This window comes from Oryzias melastigma, linkage group LG6, assembly GCF_002922805.2.
Source record: "Oryzias melastigma strain HK-1 linkage group LG6, ASM292280v2, whole genome shotgun sequence".
Classification (NCBI taxonomy): Eukaryota; Metazoa; Chordata; class Actinopteri; order Beloniformes; family Adrianichthyidae; genus Oryzias; species Oryzias melastigma.
Window position 1 is genome coordinate 31,955,950 of NC_050517.1, and position 21,117 is coordinate 31,977,066.

Sequence of the window (21,117 nt, forward strand, 5' to 3'; positions counted from 1 at the left end):
GAAAACACCTTCTGCAAAACTGCAATCAAACGTATTTCCGCAGGAAATGCAATTTCTCTAGTTTCAATTTTTCTTGTAAATTTATGTTGTAAATTTCAACAATTAAAGTCATTAATTGACTACGTAAAAACACGAGTCTTGTTTGACTTTTTAAGTCATTAATAAACAATTTTATTCCTTATTAATTTATTATTTTTATGTTAAATTTGAAAAAGTAATAAATAGGCTTGCAGGATCTCTTCAGGATCTCTGCAGGATCTCTGCAGGATCTCTGCAGGATCTCTTCAGGATCTCTGCAGGATCTCTTCAGGATCTCTGCAGGATCTCTTCAGGATCTCTGCAGGATCTCTGCAGGATCTCTGCAGGATCTCTGCAGGATCTCTTCAGGATCTCTGCAGGATCTCTGCAGGATCTCTGCAGGATCTCTGCAGGATCTCTTCGGGATCTCTTCAGGATCTCTTCAGGATCTCCTTGCTAATCTGTGCTAATAATAATTTGATTTTTAGTCACTAAAAAGTCCAGAATTTATTTAGTTTTTAAAAGTATCTGGAAATAAAGCTTGACAAAATGCTCCACGTCTTTCATCTTTGAGCTCAGCTCTGATAAACGGAAACTTTGATGTTTTTTTTTCTCATTAATTTATTCATTTCTCATACATTTATTTCTATTTTTCTTGTAAATTTATGTCGTAAATTTTGGCATTTAAAGTCACAATTCAACTTCTTTAAAACACGAGTCAGGTATGACATTTAAAGTAATTAAAATATGGTATTATTTTGTATTAATGTATTAATTTATTTTATATTAATATAAATATAATCCTTGTAAATTCATCATTTTAAGCTGGCCCTGGTATTTACCATCATAAATGCTGAATCAGCATCTGATTGAATATATTTTGATCCTCATCAACAGTCTGTTTTCCTTTCTGATTCCACTGAAACATTTTCGGTCCACAGATTCGAGGTGGTGTTTGAAGAAGTTGTTTTTCCTGAAGGTCTGAGGCCTCAAACATTTCAGCCAAAGCTTGAAAACAAACATCAGAAGGAGTCCGTCTTCCTTTGAAAACCAACAATGCCGGTCCCTGCACACACTGTCAGAACAGCCATGCATTATTTAGGAGGAGTTTCTCTCCATCTACAACACTTCTCTGGTATCCCCAGTCATCTCCACCTGCGTCTCACATTCATCACCAACACCAGTAAATCTATAATCTATTTACAGGCGTTCAGGTGGGAACAAATGTGCCAGAAAATGTTTTTATTAAGGTAAGAATACTTAAAACATGGAAGGTGAAGCATCTTAGAGATCTGATTCAGAGAAGAGAGTCACTTTTTTATTAGTAACCTGCTTTGTTTTTATCCTTCGAAGCTTTAATGAAGAATCTAACATGAAAAAACAGTTGTTTTTATCATAAAACTAAACCTTAGTCACATGCAGCTGTATGTACCGAGGGATTGACCTGTCTGATTGTTGCAGGTTTTTGGCCCGTTACCGACCGTCTGCCAATGCAACATGTGTGCAGGTGATGTGTACTGCCAGTGGGACACCTGTTGGACACCCACAGAAACTGCACTCTGTCTAATTTCCTAAATTTTAAAGGGTCTATACCATGAAAAATCTACTTTTTGAGCTTTTAGGGGTATTATGTTCATTTCTCACTATAAACAAACCTAAAACAGTATTTTTGATTTATTCAGGCCTTTCAGAGTAATCTTCTAAAAACCTCCACTCTGAGCACCAGCCCCTCCCAACCCACGAAAACAGTTGTGATGTCACCAATTGAGAATAGATCCTTCCAGGAAGACTCTGCGCTGCCAGCTCCGCCCCCAGGCTAGCACAAATGAAGCTAGCAGTGATCTGCTAGGCTAATTTAAAGCTTAGCTCTTTTTAGCAACAGGCTAACGTTTTTAGCTAATTTGGTTTATTGAGGAATTTTAGGCTATTTTGGAGTTTAGCTAGTATTTATGCAATGAGCTAGCTCTTTTGGCTAACTTGGCCTCTACTGAAGTGTTTTTATGCTAATTTGGATAATAGCTAATATTTTAGCAACATGCTAACATATTTGTCTAATTTAGTTTACTGAAACATTTAAAGCTATTTTGGAGTTTAGCTAGTATTTATGCAATGAGCTTTTTTGCTAACTTGGCATCTACTGAGGTTTGTTAGGCTAATTTGGAGTTTAGGTAATTTCTTAGCAACATGCTAACGTTTTTAGCTAATGTGTTATCTACTTGGGTTTTTATAGGCCAATTTAGAGTTAGCTTTTTGGCTAATTTGGTTTATTGAGGAATTTTAGGCTATTTCGGAGTTTAGCTAGTATTTATGCAATGAGCTAGCTTTTTTGCTAACTTGGCCTCTACTGAACTGTTTTTATGCTAATTTGGATTATAGCTAATATTTTAGCAACATGCTAACATATTTGTCTAATTTGTCATTTACTGGGGTTTTTATAGGCTAATTTAGAGCTTAGCCTCTATTTTAGCAACATGCTAACGTTTTTGACTAAAAAATGATCACAGAGGAGAAAATAGTAACCATGGTGTCAGGGATGGTGGTGGAGGACCCAAAAGCAGGAGACAGGACATGGTGGCAGAAACTCAAAGATTTACTTAAAAACTCAAAACAAGACAAAACCAGGAGAAACCAAACCAGTGCCGTGCCGTGACATGACAGAACAGATGACCTGACAATGAGAACTGAAGACCAGACACTTAAATAGGCTGAGGACAATTAACTAAATGAAAACAGCTGTGGGTGATTTGACCAGAACATGGTGAGACTGACAGGGAAAACGGAACATGACAAAACTGAGACATGGATCATGACACATGGTTTGTGCCTGTCTGGAATTCTGTGACACAAAGTCTTTCATATATCGGAATCGAGTTGTTAAAGAAAAAGCCTGCAGCAAGATACAAAAGACGACATTTCGCGTCAAGCTTCTTCCACCTGCAGGTTCAAGCGCTAGTTTGGGGTAGTAACAGTCCAGTGTGAACACTGAATGCTGAATGTGGGTTCTTGAAAGTGTGTCCATGCCTGGTGTGCACATAGCATAGCAGTCACGGAAGAAGCCCGCATGTTTCACGTGAATAGCACTAACAGGCTCCTTGCGCAATCTGTAGTATTGGGGGCTGGAGGGGTGTGGGGGTTAGAAATGGAGTATACGACACGTCAGCGCTTCACCTACTTCACCCTTACTTAGGTGATCAAAACGTGTTAGCTACAACCTGCTGTCTGCAGCATACCCGTTGATAAATGTCAGGACGAACATTTTTGCTCAACCGGTTCATCTACGACACGTGTCAAAGTCAAGGCCCGGGGGCCGGATCCGGCCCTCCGTGTAATTCTGTCCGGTCCTCCAAATCATTTTATTTTATTGTTATTAATGACCTGATGTTATATTGCACTCATTTCTAACTTGTATAATTTTGACAAAATATATTTTTATAGAGTAAAATATTGAAAGTTATTTAAGGTTTAAATTGATTTATTCTGGAATAATATTCCTGCATTTTTATTATTCATAATTATGTAAAAATGTTTTTTAAATGGTAATTCTGCTAGCTTTTTGTACTATTTTGTCATTTACTAAGATTTTTTAGGTTATATTTGAGTTTAGCTAATATTTTAGCTACATGCTAGCTGTTGGCTAATTGAGGCTTCTTTTTTAGTTTTTTAGGTTGTTTTAGAGTTAGGCTAATATTTACATGCTAGCTGTTTTGGCTTATTTGTCTTTTTCAGTTTTTTAGCCTATTTTGAAGTTTAGCTATTTTTTCAGCTACATGCTAACTGCTTTTGCTAACTTATTTTTTTGTTTGTTTTTTTTTAGGCTAATTTGGCTTCTAGCTCATATTTTAGCTGACTATTAGCTTCAGCATTTTTAGCTCTCAATTTCAGCATCTGCAACAGTCAAATCCAGCTTACAGCATTCGTTCTAGCATCATCACAGGTAATGCCATATATCTAGTTTATTTATATAATTATGTTAAATAGTTACAGTTTTAAAGTTTTAACAATGTAGTTTTCGAGTCTTCAGTAAATGTTTATCCTGTCCGGCCCGCGACCTAAAGTGTGATTTGGATTTTGGCCCCCTGTGTGACTGAGTTTGACCCCCTGATCTACGATCTTAATGTTTCATGTGGGCCATCTGCGTACTTTTACCCACAAGCAGCCCGTCTCCACCTGTACGGGCTGTTGTAAATAAGGCTTGAACTGTGAGATATTCCTTGGTAACATTCAGCATTTCAATACCTACAAAATGAAAAACTAAAGTAATTTCTGACCTAAACTGAACTGACTTGACTCTACAAGATGAGAAGAAATCAGAAGTTTAATATGAACCTTTACATACAATTATTGCCCCATCATTTCCTTTTTCTATTTTTATGCTGCTTGCTTTTATCAAATCTTTCTCAGGACTTGTTATTGTTTTAACTAATGTTTATATATGTATTTTTTGTCCCTCACGTTGTCTCCCATTGTTACACCTGACATATTTGTCTTACAGTAACTTATAAAAATGCCCCAAATGTGACCTCTTCCCTGGTTTGGTATTCTGCTGACACTTCCAGAGTAGAGTTGTTGTATAACCAGCTGACCTGAAGAAAGCTGACTGACCGCTGACTCAGACTCTGTGCGGTAATGTGGTCGGTCGTCAGGAACTAACTTCACCTCATGAACCTGAGATCTCTGAAGAGAGTCAGGAGGAGGAAGCAAACAGAACGTGGATCCTTCAACGGTCTTTCCATCAACACGTTATCTGAGTATTAAACCAAACGTTTAAACGTTTTGTAACAGCACACATAATGTTCTTTCTAATTATCAGTTTTACAGGACCTTGAAAACATGTAGAGATTTGACGTTCCATGAAACTACAGTTTATTTCAGTTATGCAGCAGTCCTGGGCTGGAAGGATCAGTTTGTTTTCACAAGTTTTCTTTCTTTCTGAGTCGGGACAAACCGACAAAAACATGAATGGGGAATCTCTTTTGAGGCTCAGAAAAAAATTCAAAATCCACAAAAAAAAAAAAAAAAAAAAAACAACCCACACATGTTTGGAACATTCAAACGACGTTTTTCAATTATGATGGAATTTGTCCATTTTTTAATTTTTTGCACAATATGAGAAAAGAAAACTTTTTTTCAAAGCAATCTTCACAAAATTTCACACACAAACCACAACCATAAGCATAGAAGCATAGACATCTCTGACGTCAACCATTGAGTTCTACAGCCCACCAAGTCTGGGTGACCTTTGACCTCAGGAAGAGTGCGCCATCTTGAAATGCATCAAAAACAAACAAACAAAAAAACCCTTTAGTACTTTCCATAAACATACACTCCTCCTAGGAACTTCTATATGTCTTTAGCTATTTAGGAAAAAAAATTGCTTTTGAAGTTTGCAGATGTTTAATGGCGTTACCATGGCGAACTCCCAAAAGTGGCGTTCCCGTGTTGCTCGCACATTTTTTACTGGAATGTTGTGAATATTTAATACAAGAGTCGTTGGATCGACGTAAACGAAACGCTGTGACATATGATATGAACATATAAAAAATGTGAGCGTGGTTAACAAAAAAACACTGTTGCTAAGGAAATTCAAAAATTTACTTTTGCTGATTCTTCTAAAAATGACATAAATCTGTTCGTCAGCCCCAAATGACCAAAAAATGAAATGGTTGCTATGGAGATAAACCATTTAAAAAAAAAAAAAGCCTTTTTAAAATGAATTTGTTTCGTTCAGCTTTGACCAGGATGATTGGGGGAGGGGCCCACAGACTGCTGTAATTTTAACTCTCTTTTATTACAGTTCAGTAACCATGACGATTAAACTCCAGAAATAAAACACAGATAATGGCCTAACGCAACAGCAAAAAAAACGACTTATTCAAAGGTTCACTAGGTGAACGCTCCAAACCCAAAACTCGACAGTTTGAATTTAAGGATTGATGTGAGCCACCAGAGGAGATCATGGGAATCCGCTGAGAGGATCCTCTGAGCTGCATCGAGCTCGTTTGATCGCTCGTTTATCTGCTTCTCGTTAGCGGGAGCTCTAAATTAAAGTGGGATTAGCCTAAAAGTGGGTAGAAAATTAGAAACGCTAAAACATTTGGGGATTTTTTTGTTTGATGAACTGATAAAAAATGAGCTCTTTTATTAGCTGAGAGTGGCACCATGCTGCTGACGAGATTAATGTGATTACATCAGATTAAATGAGCAAATATGAAAGGAACGATTAAAATGAAGCATGAAAGCCTGTTTGTTATGACATTTGTGTTCAGTTTTGTTTAGTAACAAGAATCTTTAGGTTACTTAACTCAAAGGTATCACTCCAGATGTTTCGTTCTCCGTCATCCTGTTCACTCGTAGTGATAAACTCATAGACGTTAATCTCGTTACGTCTCTTATCACTATATTTAGGCAGGGGGATTCCTGATAACGTCTGTCCTTAAATCAGCTCTTTATTTCATTGGACGGAATCACACGCACAAACACGTGCGCGTGTTTACAAAAGTCCTGATAAACTTCGACCTGAGAGCGTCTCACTGTAATCAACATGTCGACACGGCGAGGAATACAGAGAAAACGGGTTCAAAGGTGAGAAGCTGCCCACGTGTTACATCAACCTTTTTTTTACCCATCATTCCCCCTAAGCGTCTGCTGTCGCCTGTGAGGACGACCTGCACCTCCGCTGAGCGAGCGCCTGGTTTTACCTGTGTGAACACCTGCGTGTCCGACTGAAGAGCTGCCGGCCCCACGACCAGCAGGATGCTTTCAGACTGACCTCCTCAGGTAAAACTGATGTGACCTTCACTTTGACTCACCTTGACTTTAATTATAAACTCTCATTCTGGGGTTCAATCATAATCCCTGGAATTACAGGGTCCTTTAGAGCTCAGTGAACCTCATTATGGCTATTTGAATTATGTATTTCTCATCCTAGAAGACTGAACAAACCTAACTCTAAGTGATTTTTACTAATCATTGTCCAAACAGGTGATGTACACCTGATCACTTGTGTGGTGTCTGATTAATTCCATAAATAATAACTGACAAAAACACTCGTATTGTTTAGTGGTATCTAAAAGCTTGATCGGAAATCCTATAAAAGAGACAATTAAATGTCCTCCTTGTCTCAGATTTAAATTCAAACACGAACGTGATCCTGACTCGGCCTCACTTCACTCAGCAGAAGAAGAAGAAGAACTTCCTCTTCCTCCACTTCTGCTGACTGTTTCTACATGAAACATAACAATATTTATGAGGGCTTCCTTACGTCAGAGTTTAATGACTTCTTTAGCAAAACTCCTGCCTGCAGAGAGTCAAACGCTGATTCCTCACGTCAGTTGGAGGTGAGCAGGTCCAGACTCTCAGCTCTACAGGTCATGGGCCTGAATTCCTGTGAAGTACAAACAACACATGGAGCCCTGCAGCGAATCGATGTTCTCCTAACTGCTAAAGCAGAGAGTTAAACTGAGAGCTCAGCTGTTTTAGACATGAACTCTGATTTTCATTCAGGCTCTGGACTTTGACTTGATCACTGCAGAGCTTCGGTTCATTGTTTCTGTTGTACAGCTGACTGATTTCACGTCCACAGGAGGACTGACATCGTTTTACATGAGCTGGTTCGGGTGTCTGAGGATAAATATGTCTGATTTTTAAAAACTATTTCACTTTCTGGAAGCTGTCAGAGTCATAAAGTTAAAAAATTACCCAAAATATAATTATTCTCATGTAAGAGATGGAGCTAACTGCATGTGTACAGTTATTTTCTAATTACGCAAAGTTAATAAATAAGCTAATGTTTATTTCTACAGCACCTTTCCCAGATAAAAAGTGCTTCCCAAAGCTAAAAAGGCATAAACATATATTGCAGGCAAATAAAACACAACTAGAAAAGTTACATTAACTGCGATAATGCTAATGTGAATGCTTTTTCCTGAAAGTAGTTTGCTGAAGCTTTTTGCTGAAAATGGTGACACAACGTTATAAAATTTGACACACAAAAATGCAAAAGCTGTTTGCAAAATGTAAAATTTGCTAAATTTACTGGAAGTTTCATTAAAGAACTATGAAAGAGCGCTGAAGTTGACCTAAATTTATGAAAAATTGTAGTAAATTGCTTTAAAATCTCAAAAATATGGCAATTTCACAAAAACATTTAGTGTCTTGCGTAAATACTAGATAAACTTCAAATTAGCCCAAAGAACCTCAGTAGATGCCAAATTAACCAAGCTAGCTCGTTGCTTAAATATTAGCTCAACTCCAAAATAACCTAATATTTCTAAGTAAGCTATATTAGTAAAAAACGATAGCATGTTGTTAAAATAGAGGCTGAATTCTGAATTAGCCTAATAACCCCAGATGATATAAAATTAGTCAAAAACGTTAGCCTGTTTCTAAAATATTAGCTAAACTCTAAATTAGCCTTATAACCCTATTTGATAACAAATTAGCCAAAAACTGTTAGCCTTTTTGCTAAAATATTAGCTGAACTCCAAAATACTCTAAAATTCCTCTATAAACTGAATTAGTTAAAAAGATTAGCTTGTTACTAAATAGAAGCTAAACTCTAAATTAGCTTAAAAAGCCCAGTAGATAACAAATTAGTCATAAATGTTAGCATCTTGCTAAAATATTAGCTAAACTCTAAATTAGCCTTATAACCCTAGTTGATGTCAAATTAGCCAAAAACCGTTAGCATTTTTGCTAAAATATCAGCTAAACTCCAAAGTAGCCTAAAATTCCTCTATATTAGTAAACAATGTTAGCCTGTTGCTAAAATAGAAACTAAGATCTAAATTAGCCTAAAGAGCCCAGTAGATAACAAATTAGTCAAAAATGTTAGCATGTTGCTAAAATATTAGCTAAACTCTAAATTAGCCTAAAAAGTCCAGTAGATAACAAATTAGTCAAAAATGTTAGCATGTTGCTAAAATATTTGCTAAACTCTAAATTAGCCTTATAACCCTATTTGATATCAAATTAGCCAAAAACTGTTTTGCTAAAATATTAGCTGAACTCCAAAATACTCTAAAATTCCTCTATAAACTGAATTAGTTAAAAGGTTAGCTTCTTACTTAATAGAAGCTAAACTTTAAATTAGCCTAAAAAGCCCAGTAGATAACAAATCAGTCAAAAATGTTAGCATGTTACTAAAATATTAGCTAAACTCCAAATTAGCATAAAAACCTCAGTAGTTGCTACTTTGCTGAACCTCCGCTTCGCCCCAGACGGTTCAGGCCTTCATGTCGTGTGTTGTTTCTCATAATGCACACTTCATCGGGTATTATTCCTTAAATGATTAACGTTAATATTTATTAACGCAAAATAATCGCACCTCACGGACCAGCAGTCCTCCGCTGTGCCTCGGTGGTGCGTTCATCCACAGCGTGCGTTAAAACACTGTCTGGTTTTTTTCTCACTTATACCACTTTTTTTTTTTTTTTTACAAAACAAACAAACATTCCATCGGCTTTAATACTTTAATCTAGTTATTTTTTTCATTTAGATCCTTTTTTCACAAAAAGCGGACTATTGTCACGGCGCATTGTTAGTCGCATTATTAAAGTAGCCTGTGCAGTGATACAGAGCAGTGATACAGAGCAGTGATACGGTGATACAGAGCAGTGATACAGAGCAGTGATACGGAGCAGTGATACGGAGCAGTGATACAGAGCAGTGATACAGAGCAGTGATACAGAGCAGTGATACAGAGCAGTGATGCAGAGCAGTGACCGGAACTTCTTCATTTTTGTTTGTTTTTTTCAGGTCTGTAGGTTCTGCTCATCTTACTGTTGACTTGTTTTTGTGAGCACAAATGACACTTTTGCAATATTTGAGTTAACACTTCATAAATTTAAACATGACAGACGATAACGATGAAGGAACAATTTTCTCCCTGGCCTCTTTTCATTCAAAAGCTGCATCATCGTCATCAAATTTACCCAGAAAAACGTTATAATTAATAGTGTTTGATCACAACACAAACGTGTGATTAATGTTTTTCTTTTAATCAATTAACAGCCTTAATTAAAAATACATGTTCTGAATCTACAGTTTTGTGTGTAAACTTCATTTTGTGATTATTTTGGGATAAAAGAGGTCCACAAATAATTGCAATTATTTTTTTCCAGGTTTGCAATTAATTAGTTAATTTTTTTTAATCGATTCCCGGCCCTGCTAAATATACATGTAATCAAAATGTTTTTTTTTTCCATTTTATGTTATTTAGATACTTTTTCAAATCTGCTTCGATGTTATCTTTAGTGCTGAGAAGTTTTTCCAGACAATAGCAGCATTTCTTTAACTCTTCTGCTGTGAACTTTAGCATTTAACTGGAAGACACTTGACAGTAAGTGACACCAGAAGAGTCTGAGTATGCCGGGACCGCCACCGGCTGCTTTCTTGATGTTTCACAGGATCTAACAATCTTTCTCACTGAAAATGTTGGATGTGCCCTCATTTTTTAATAAAAATAAGCTTTAAATGTGTCTAAATTCTTTAGTGTGCCCCACGTAGGCTTTATGTCAAATATTTAGTGAATGTTGTTTTTGTGTTTGTGTGTCATGATTGCATAAACATGAGGGAAACTGAGTAACAGAGGACAGCTGAGGTTGCCGTGTAACCCGATCGTTTGTTTTTAGTCCTTCCATCCTTTGTGCTGCTGTTGCACGAGAGCTGCAAACCGTTGAAGCCAACATGAACTAAACTAAAATCTACAATAGTAAAGGCGAAACAAGAACCATTCTTACTGTTCAAGTTTTGGATCATATTTCTCTAATTTAACATTTTTGCAGTAAAATACTTTCAAAATATCAACATGTTTTAATTATCATGCTTAACCCTTTAGCTTTTATTGCATTTTTAAAATCCAAACATCTAAAAACAGATTTGAAATGGATCCCAGTCCCACCCCTTGGCCTTTCCTCGGCAACCACTCCTTCTTTCCAGACTGTCACGTAAAAGGTTTCGAGTTTCTTCTGGCAATCTAGGAGTAGTTGTCAGTAACCCATCTTAATAGTGTGGCCTCTGATTCTGTTTGGAGAGACAGATGGTCGTTGCATGAAACACACAACCTCTTCATGTGCCACACACACACAACACAGCAGTGCAGACCTCCACCATGAATGACATCCTTGTGTGTGTCTTTAGATAGATGTTCATTTCAGGCTCAACAAGTCAAAATGGACCGTGGAGGGAAAGCTTGGAGCAAGGGAGTCCAGGTGGAGCGGGCAGCGGCGCCTGACGGGGGTTACGCCTGGTTCATCCTGGTCTCGTGCTTCTTTGTCTTCGGTCTGACCTTTGGGGTGGTCAAGTCCTTTGGTGTCTTCTATGTGGAGATCCAGCAGTACTTTGGAACCACGGCGGCGGGAACATCATGGATCACTTCAATCGCCGTGGCCACCATTCACGTTGCAGGTATCCACTTTGTTGTTTTGTATAGTTTTAAAAAGTTAAAACATTCTGAAGAACAGAAGATGGCAAATGAGGTCACTTTGACATACGGGCGAGAAAAGGTGGGAATCGAACCCTCAAAGTTCCGATCAGGAGTCGACCGCCCTGCCGCTGCACCACAGCCGCCCTGAAGAGTGTGTCCACTACCAAACCAATTCCAACCATGGAATTGTACCCCAATGGAGATCTGACCAGCTGACATCAAACCACCTCAATGGACTTGTGGTAGAGTGTCCCCCTTGAGACTGGAAGGTCGTGAGTTCAAATCCAGGCCGAGGAAGGTGGCTCGAGGACCAGGGTTCCCTGCCCCTGGATTGGGGGGTTAAGCCACCAAATGGTTCCTGAGTGTGGGTGTGTCTGCAGCTCACCACTCCCCCAGGGGAGAACAAATTTCACACACTGCTGTGCGGAACAACTCCCTCTGGGGAGAGAGGGAGAGACTTCAGTTTCCAGGAGGCTCATCGGTGTTCCTGTTCCCGGCAGTGGACTCCATCACTGGCTCGTTTCATGTTTTGGAGTGGGAAAGTTCCAGGAGGCTCGTCTGTGTTCCTTACCTTGGCCTTTGACCTCGCCTCTTAACTTAGCTAGTATATTTTAGCAACCAGCTACTGTTTATATTTTATGACTGACTTCATGTCTTTGTACAGTTAGCAGTAAGCCCACTGAGACAATTGCATCGTGATATTGGGATATATAAACAAAACTGAGTTGAACTAATGGGACTTAAACCTATTTGCTGACCAGAGTAATGAGTCCATGTGTTGGTTTTCTCTCCACAGCTCCGTTAGCGTCGGCTCTGAGTTCCCGCTACAGCCATCGCTCCGTGGTGATAGCCGGAGGACTCATTTGTAGTGTAGGAGCCATTCTTGGGTCTTTTGGCAACAACCTGATTCAGCTCTACCTAACAGTAGGCTTCCTAAACGGTAATCACACCGACACACCAACTCTTTTACAAACACCAGATATGCCCAACACTAACGTCTTTTCCTACAGGACTTGGCTATGCATTGACGTGGACCCCCACAGTGACGATGTTGGGCATGTACTTCGATAAAAGACGCCCGGTGGCAAACGCCTTGGCCAGTGCTGGAGAGTGCATCCTTACTTTTATCCTCACCCCCATGTTCCAGCTGCTGATAGACAGCTTTTCCTGGAGGGGTGCCCTGCTGATCATGGGGGGACTGCAGTTAAACTTGTGTGTGTGTGGTATGCTACTAAGACCCTTATCTAATACCCCTAAATCCACCTGTGTCAATGAAGCCAAGGCAGATGAGGATGGCCTGTCCAGGAAGATGCTCCTAAAAGACATCTTGGATGAGGTCAAGTCGAGTATTCAAGTGGAGAAAGAACTAAACACAGAGGAGGCCAATCAGGAAACATCTAAAAAATGTCTCGAAGACGCTGAGGGAGGACCCAGTCTAGCTGAAGACTCTGCCAGTTTAAGGGAGAGGGATCTAAGGACTAAAGTCCAGCAATATGTCGATTACACCCTCATCACAAACCCTCGATTCATGATCTACTCCATGTTCGGAGTATTTGCCGCTCTGGGTTTCTTCGCCCCATCTCTGTTCCTCGTTCCATATGCTCGCAGCAAAGGCATTGAGGAGTACCAGGCAGCTGCTCTCATGTCCATCTCTGCCGTGCTGGACCTGATTGGAAGAGTGGTCTTTGGCTGGGTGGCAAACCTGAGACTCGTGGAGACGGTATGTCCAACAATTCTTTACTCAGACAAACATTTACACCTTTTATGATCAACGCATTCTCACTCCCAACTCGTCATATATGGACGAGTTTGGAGTGAGTTTAATGTCTTGGGTTTCCCCAACTAACTGTTTGTGGACATGCTGGCTGTTCTCATTAAATCAGGGGTCCTCAACCTCTGGGCCGCAAACCAGTACAGGTCCAAGGGCCACTTGGTACTGGGCCACAGACACTAACCAGGTCTCCCCAACCCTTGGGATGCAGACCAGACCAGAACACCTAACTTACCCTTTACCCTAATCTTAACGACTTCCCCCTTTCACCCTTCAACCCCTTTCCCTTACCTTACGACCAACTAAGACCTACCCTTACATTCAAAATCCGGCCCTTCCCACACAACACACATTTCAAAGGGTTTCCAGACCCCATTGCACACACATGACCATCTTCATCTTACATCCAAGACCTTACCCTCCACACAACTAACCACCAACAAACCACTAGATACCAAAAAAACAAGGCCCTCACCAAGTGACCACCTGGACACATAAGGAAAACACCTGACTCAGGTTCCATTCACGACAAAGCACATTTCAGATTAAAAGCACCTATACATCGCTGACAAGTTAACTGTTGGCTCAACTGGACATTGTAGAAGTATGCCTTTCCTCTTGTCCGACCTCTGGAATCCCACTGGCCGACAGAACAGAGTCAAGTTCAGGTTGGCTTTCGGCCAACCCTCATGACCAACTGTAACCCAGTATCGGTTCCACGTCTGTTACCCAGAGGTTGCAGACCCCTGAATTAATGGAAATAGTCAACACATTAAAAAACAATGACTTGGGGACACCCAAAACGTCAAAAAGTGACGTGGAGGGAGCCAGGACTGTATATGACGGTTGGGAGTGAGAATATGTAGTTTTTGACAGACACACAGTATTACTTAGGGCTTTGTCACATGCATCCATATGGGTGCCGAGGTTTTTGAGTTGTGTGGACCCATGGAGGGTCATGGAGAGGTGCATCTTAAGGGGAGCGCAGGTGTGTCTTGTGGTTCCTTCGAGGCTCGTATGACCACCTCAAGGGACATGACACCACAAGAACACGACAAGGGGCATCGGGATAAAGAAATGTACCTTTGTAGTGTGTGTGTTGAGTGAATCGTGAAGTATTTTTAAGGATAATGTAAGTGACTCGCACTCATGAGGTACAGGTGATGATGTTGTACGGTGGCCTAACACTACGATCTATAGTTGTAAGTTTACTGGCTCATTACTGATTGCTCGTAAATGCCAGATGCATGGAGTGTGCACTGCTTTCACACTAAACCCATTTTGCACATCAGAAGTGTCCAATTTTACTCCAAACTACAGATGGGTTTAGAGTTCGTGCGTCGCGATTTTACGGTGGGGCGTGGCGCGTCGGCCTGGCAGAAGGGTGTTTTTTGAGTATACGAAGAGTATAAAAATCTGAACTTTGGCAAAGAAGACAGGTCATATCAACCAATGATATGTTAATGATGCAAACAGGGGGTGGAGTCAAAACTAACATGAAGAAGAATCTGATCGTTCTATTCCTGAACTTAACAATGTTTTTCTTTTTTTCATCGACACCACAATAAAAAGTATGATTTTATTCTTGTTTTTTTTCCCTGCTTGGACTACGGATCGTGGCTGAATTGTGATCCGTACAGATTACTAGCATCCGACGCACATTTGACGAACGGATTGCATTAGGTATGAACGCAACATAAGAATCAGTTTGTGTCCCGATTCCCCTCCAACTCCTAACTACTAAAATCTTTATAGTACGGGACTATATAGTGCCCTGGATTTTAATGGCAATTTGGACACGATAATCACTACTTTTCTTTCGTTTTTCTAAACACCGGATATGACGTCACTGATTTCAGGAACTGAAAATTTAATCAATATGAACATTTCACAACGTTTATTTATGACTTGTGTTCTGATGGTGAAAATGTGGATGGTTTATTCAAATATTACATTTAAACATGTTTTTTCGTTTGAAATTATTCAACTGCAATGCATTGTGGTCTGTATTCGCTAACCTGAGCATCAATGAACGCTAGTTTTTTCGGAAAACTTCTAGTGCACTCGAGTTTGGAGTTAGTAGATTTGGACCGCACTAGAAAATGCCAAACGCACCAGTGAGTAGGGGGGATTTGGACATAACTTCTGACTGCACACAAGGAGAGTGCACCTCCATGAACAGCACTAACAGGTTTCTCGAGCAGTCAACACAATTTGGGGGCATCAAAAAAAACAAAACGTAAAATTCTTCTGTGTCTCAGCTTCTTCACCCCTACTCACCTTTGAGAGTTCAAGTGTTCACGACGACCTGTTGACAAAATTTGCCTGTACATTTCCACTGTAGGGGCTTACTGAGCCGTCTACGTCCTTGATGTTTTATGTGGTGTCCCCGTACAGGTTTGACCTTTTTCCACCTGCAGACGGACCGTATTCACCTGTGAGGGCATTTGTGACTAGGGCTGTGTTGATAGAATCGATCTGAATCGATCTAAGCTTAAGAAATCAATCATCGATCCATAAGAGTAGAGATTGAACTAATACATAAAGCTAAAGTCTGCTAGCTTGATGCTAACGTATAATGGGATTTCCCGTGGGACGACTTATGCTAACAGTCGGTTGACCTAATGAAGGGGTATCAAACTCAATCACACAACGGGCCAGAATCCAAATCACACCTGAGGTCGCGGGCCGAACAGGATAAACATTTATTGAACACTCTAAAACTACATTTTTGATATTTTAAAACCATAACTTTTACCATAATTATGAAGTAGATATATAACATTACCTGTGATAATGCTAGTGTGAATGCTGGAAGCTGAATTTGGCCACTGAAGATGCTGAGATTGATAGCTGAAAACGCTGAAGCTGATAGTCAGCTAAAATATTAGCTAGATGCCAAATTAGCCTAAAAAAATAGTTTAGCAAAAATTGTTAGCATGTAGCTGAAAAAATTGCTCAGCTTGAAAAAAACTCCGAAAAAACTGGGTAAACAATCCTAAATTAGCCTCAACAGCTAGCATGTAAATAGTAGCCTAACTCCAAAACAGCCTAAATTTAAAAAAGCCTAAATTAGCCAAAATAGCCATAAAAAAATGTCGTAAATACCAAAATAGACTAATAAGCTAACAGAATGCCAGTTTTTAAAATGTAAAAACTTTTAAACCTAATTCTGAATAATAAAAAGGCAGGAATATTATTCCAGAATAAATCAACTTAAACCTTAAATAACTTTCAATATTTTACTCTCCATAAAAGTATATTTTTGTCAACATTATACAAGTTAGAAATGAGAACAAGATAACATCGGATCAATAATAACAATAAAATAAAATGATCTGGAGGGCCGGATAGAATTACCCAGAGGGCCGGATCCGGCCCCCGGGCCTTGACTTTGACACATGTGCCGTAAAGATTTGATGCTGGAAATTACTGGCAAAACTCAGCTCTTGTTGGACGAAGCCCTTATACAAATAGAAACGGACAAAGTTGTTAAAATTCTTTTAGGAAAAAACTTTTAGGAATAATAATCCAGTATAGAATATATACTTCACTGCTCTTTAGTCCCAGGTGGAGCCTGAACAGGTAACCGGCAGCAGGTGTCGACCTTACGCTCTCATAAAGTTTGCATGACCCTTCTCACGTAACCTTTGACATTCAACATTTCATTCAACTTCTGCCTCCATCCAGGTGCAGCAGCTGACGGCCACGGTGGTTCTGCTCGGCGCCGTGCTCCTCCTCTGCCCGCTGGCCTCCACCTTTTACGAGCTGGTGGCGTTCAGCGCCGCTCACGGCCTGGTGTACGGTGCAACAGTTGCCATCCACATCACCGTCCTGCCCGAGGTGGTGGGCGTCCAGAGGCTGGGGAGCGCGCTGGGGTTTTTCATGCTGATCCGCAGCAGCGGAGGCCTGCTCGGACCGCCCATCGCCGGTGAGCCTCCAGATCCGACGGGAAACTCCGTCAGCAGCCAACTGCACATTTCAAAGAGACGGGAACTCAGCTTTGAGACTGTGCTGGAGGGTCCCCTGTGAATCTGTGCAGTATGGTGCAGGCTGGAAATAAACTCAAAGCTGCAGAGATGATACAGTAACTGCATTCATTTAGAAAACGCTAACATTTCTATTTTGAGAGAAATCTGCCGTCCGTGGTTTTGTTGATGCTGTCCCTCCGGCGCATTAAACCTCGGACAATACAAGTGCTCCATCATCATTCAGCGCAGGATCTGCAGCACAATGAGCCTCAAACAATAGGAGACTTCAGCTGATTGTGGATTCTGTCAGTCTGACATGATGCTGCAAAATATGGTTTCAAACCTCTGACAGTCAGTTTAGCAAAGTAGCAGCACATTAATACACAGAAGGAGATGTTTTCTTGCTGCTTCAAAGCATCCTCAAAAATGCAAAACTGCTGCTCTGGTGACATTTTCATTTGCTGCAACACATTTTATCCACAACAACAGCGAAGAAGTCATAAATCATCCATGTTCAAATCCTATTCCTAAAGCAGGGCTCCCCAAAATCTTCCTTGTGAGGCCCACATATCTGTTTTCATCTGTTTTCAATAGTTTAGGAAATATTGAGAAAAATATATTTTACCAGCATGCTAACGTTTTTAGCTTATCTAGTGAGGTTTTTAGGCTAATTTAGAGTTTAGCTTCTATTTTAGCAACATGCTAACGTTTTTGGCTTATTTGATTTCTGAAGTTTTTGAGGCTAAAATAGAGTTTATCTTCTATTTTAGCGGCAGGCTAATGTTTTTAACTAATTTAGTTTACTGAGGAATTTTAGGCTCTCTTGCGGTCTAGCTAGTAATTAAGAAATGTGCTAGCATTTTGGCTAATCTGATATCTACTAAGGTTTTTGTGGCTAATTTGGAGTTCAGCTAATATTTTGGCAACATTTTAATGTTTTTGGCTGTTTTGTTTTCTGAGGTTTTTGAGGCTAAATTAGAGTTTATTTATTTTAGCAACATGCTAACATTTTTGGCTAATTTGGAGTTTAGCTTCTATTTTTACAACAGATGAATTTTAGGCTATTTTGGAGTTTAGCTGGTACTTAAGCAACGTGCTAGCTTTTTTGGGCTAATTTAGCATCTACTCAGGTTTTTGAGGCTAATTTGGAGTTCAGCTAATATTTTAGCAACATGCAAACATTTTTGGCTAATTTGTTTTCTAAGGCTTTTGAGGCTAAATTAGAGTTTAGTTTCTATTTTGGCAACAGGCTAACATTTTTTACTACTTTAGTTTACTGAGGAATATTAGGCTGTTTTGCAGTTTCGCTAGTAATTTGGAAATGTGCTAGCTTTTTTGGCTATTTGGTATCTACCAAGTTTTTTTAGGTTAATTTGGAGTTCAGCTCATATTTTGGCAAAATTTTAATGTTTTTGGCTATTTTTTTATGAGGTTTTTGAGGCTAAATTAGAGTTTAGTTTTTATTTTAGCAACAGGCAAAGTTTAGGCTATTTTGCACTTCAGCTAGTATTTAAGCAATGTGCTAGCTTTTTTTGGCTGATTTAGCATCTACTCAGGTTTTTTATGCAAATTTGGAGTTCAGCTAATATTTTAGCAACAAGCAAAAGTTTTTGGCCAATTTTTTTGTGAAGTTTTTGAGGCTAAAATAGAGTTTAGCATCTATTTTAGCGACAGGCTAACGTTTTTGACTGGTTTAGTTTACTGAGGAATTTTAGGCTCTTTTGCGGTCTAGCTAGTAATTAAGGAATGTGCTAGCATTTTGGCTAATCTGGTATCTACTAAGGTTGGCTAATTTGGACTTCAGCTAATATTTTGGCAAAATTTTAATGTTTTTGGCTAATTTGTTTTCTGAGGTTTTTGAGGCTAAATTAGAGTTTATTTATTTTAGCAACATGCTAACGTTTTTAGCTAATTTGTTTTCTGAGGTGTTTGATGTTAAATTAGAGTTAACATCTATTTTAGCAACGGGCTAACATTTTTCACTTAGTTTAGTTTAATGAGGAATTTTCGCCTCTTTTGGAGTTTAGCTAGTATTTAAGTAACAAGCTAGCTTTTTGCTGATTTTTTAAGGTTTTCAATGTTAATTTGGAGTTTGGCTTCTATTTAAGCAACGCAATAAATATTCTTGCAAAATTGGCATATATTAGGGATTTTTAAGCAGTGTTACTACAATTTGTTTACAGAAATTTAGGTCAAATTTAGCATTCTTTCATAGTTAACAAAATTTCCAGTCTCAAAATTTAACACTTTGAAAATAGCTTTTGCATTTCCAGAAATTAATGCAACTTTTCTAGTTCATTTCTGTAATCTTCACAGAAAAAACTAATACTAAAACATTTAAAAAATTAAACCAATACTCTATTTTCTCCCATCATAGTTCAGACTGTAGCTTGGGGACCCCTGCTCTACACAATTACAGTCAGAACGGCCTGGGAAAAGCTGCTTCCTGTGGCAGAAAGTGCCCTCCTTCTGACCGCATAGCAGTAAATAAGCTGGGGGAGCCCTTCCGACTGAGTGGAAAATTACACACATTCACACATCCGAGGTGGCTCATGTAAAGCTATTTTATGGATGTCCAATGAGGCTTTTCTATGAGCAAAACACAGTGAAGGGAAGAGTAATTGGAGTTCTTGAGGCGCAGAACTTTCCCCTCTGGCAGAAAATATTGCTTTTGCGCGGTCAGGAAGAGGCAGTCGGACGTGATAAATGTCAGAAATGACCATGACCTCTCAGCGCTACATTACATGGTGGGAGCACATGCACTGTAATGTGTTCAAATGACACATAAGTGGCAGTGAAAGCCCCGGCCCTTCTGCTCGGCTGTCTTAATTAGCAGAGTAACGAGTGCGGTACAAAGTTTTTCCTCTTTTCAAAGTTTGCTTGTTTTGAATGGAGGGTAAAAATAAAGTACTGTTGTCACCGCAGCCTTTGCAAGAAAAATGAAGCCACATTAGCTTAAAGCACTGAATAATTAGGCAATCGATTATGTTTGGGCTAAACCGCAAAAATGTCTCCTTTTGTAAATCGGTCACACCAGTAATTAGGTAAAGCCTAAAAATTTATGTTTTATTTTTCCCAGAATTTCGTTTAACTGGTTAATTCCACAGCACCTCATGTAAATATGCAAATGTCGTATTTTATAAATGCTTAAGGCAGGAACTGACCTCACATACAGTTCTGTTCACTGAACCAGAAAGAATGAAAAAAACCACAGCCGAGCTCTATTTTTAACTCTGTTCTGGACATGGAGGCTCTTTAGAATTTTTTTTCTGAAACTTTTCCACCCATAAACCCACATATTATACATGTTTTATGAAAAAATACACAAATGCGCCTTAACATTTATTGTTCTTGTTTTTCAGGATTCTTCATTGACAAAATGGATGATTACGGGACGGGCTTCCTCATGTCCGGCGTGGCCCTCCTCACCTCCGCCCTGTTTCTGCTCATTTTAAATCACATGATGCGAAAGGACCAAAGGAAAAAACACAACATGGAAACAGAGAAATTAGGACAAACTTTCAGAGATGAAGAAAAAGATGTGGACATGACATGAAAACTCTCAGGTTTTATCTGAATCAACACAAATGCAAAAAAACTAGCAACATTTCTACAAGATGAATGACTTTTTCATGTTTTGGAGCATAACCAATCAAACACAGAAACATGTCTGAAACATCGTTACATCTCTCTTGGTAGCTAACAACATTCTGCAGGTTTTGCACCAAATGTGTACATTCTTTATGTTCTTTAGAACACTCAACAGCTGATGGATGAAATCTTCTTTCTGTCCAAACGTTGCATATAAAGCTTCTTGAAGTGTTCACTGATTTATTTTAAATGTCACAAAACGTTCAGGTCATAAAAGTTTTACTGTGTTGTAATAAAAAATGAACTTCACTATTAAATCATTATTTTTTACTACAGATAAA

General features: G+C 39.1%; 1 protein-coding gene and 1 long non-coding RNA gene across 4 annotated transcripts in view; one reads left to right on the forward strand and one right to left on the reverse strand.

The window, feature by feature from the left end:
• The window catches only part of LOC112152581, a 42,902-nt gene extending 31,740 nt beyond the window's left edge, over window positions 1-11,162 (reverse strand). For both annotated transcript variants that reach the window (XR_002920337.2, XR_002920338.2), the window contains exons 1-2: window positions 9,196-11,162; window positions 7,280-7,402 (exon numbers count right to left, since the gene is read on the reverse strand). This is a non-coding gene — a long non-coding RNA (uncharacterized LOC112152581). The remainder of the gene's footprint in view (window positions 1-7,279; window positions 7,403-9,195) is intronic.
• Window positions 6,262-21,117, forward strand: si:dkey-246g23.4 (uncharacterized protein LOC559426 homolog). 2 transcript variants are annotated; one of them, XM_024282244.2, is made up of 6 exons: window positions 6,262-6,795; window positions 11,162-11,424; window positions 12,240-12,383; window positions 12,454-13,163; window positions 16,905-17,145; window positions 20,548-21,117. In XM_024282244.2, exons 2-6 carry the CDS (start codon window positions 11,190-11,192, stop codon window positions 20,739-20,741), a joined length of 1,524 nt encoding a protein of 507 aa, XP_024138012.1. In that variant the 5' UTR covers window positions 6,262-6,795; window positions 11,162-11,189; the 3' UTR covers window positions 20,742-21,117. The 2 variants fall into 2 exon arrangements, with proteins under 2 accessions (XP_024138012.1, XP_024138011.1); XM_024282243.2 differs by having other exon boundaries at window positions 6,264-6,795; window positions 11,158-11,424.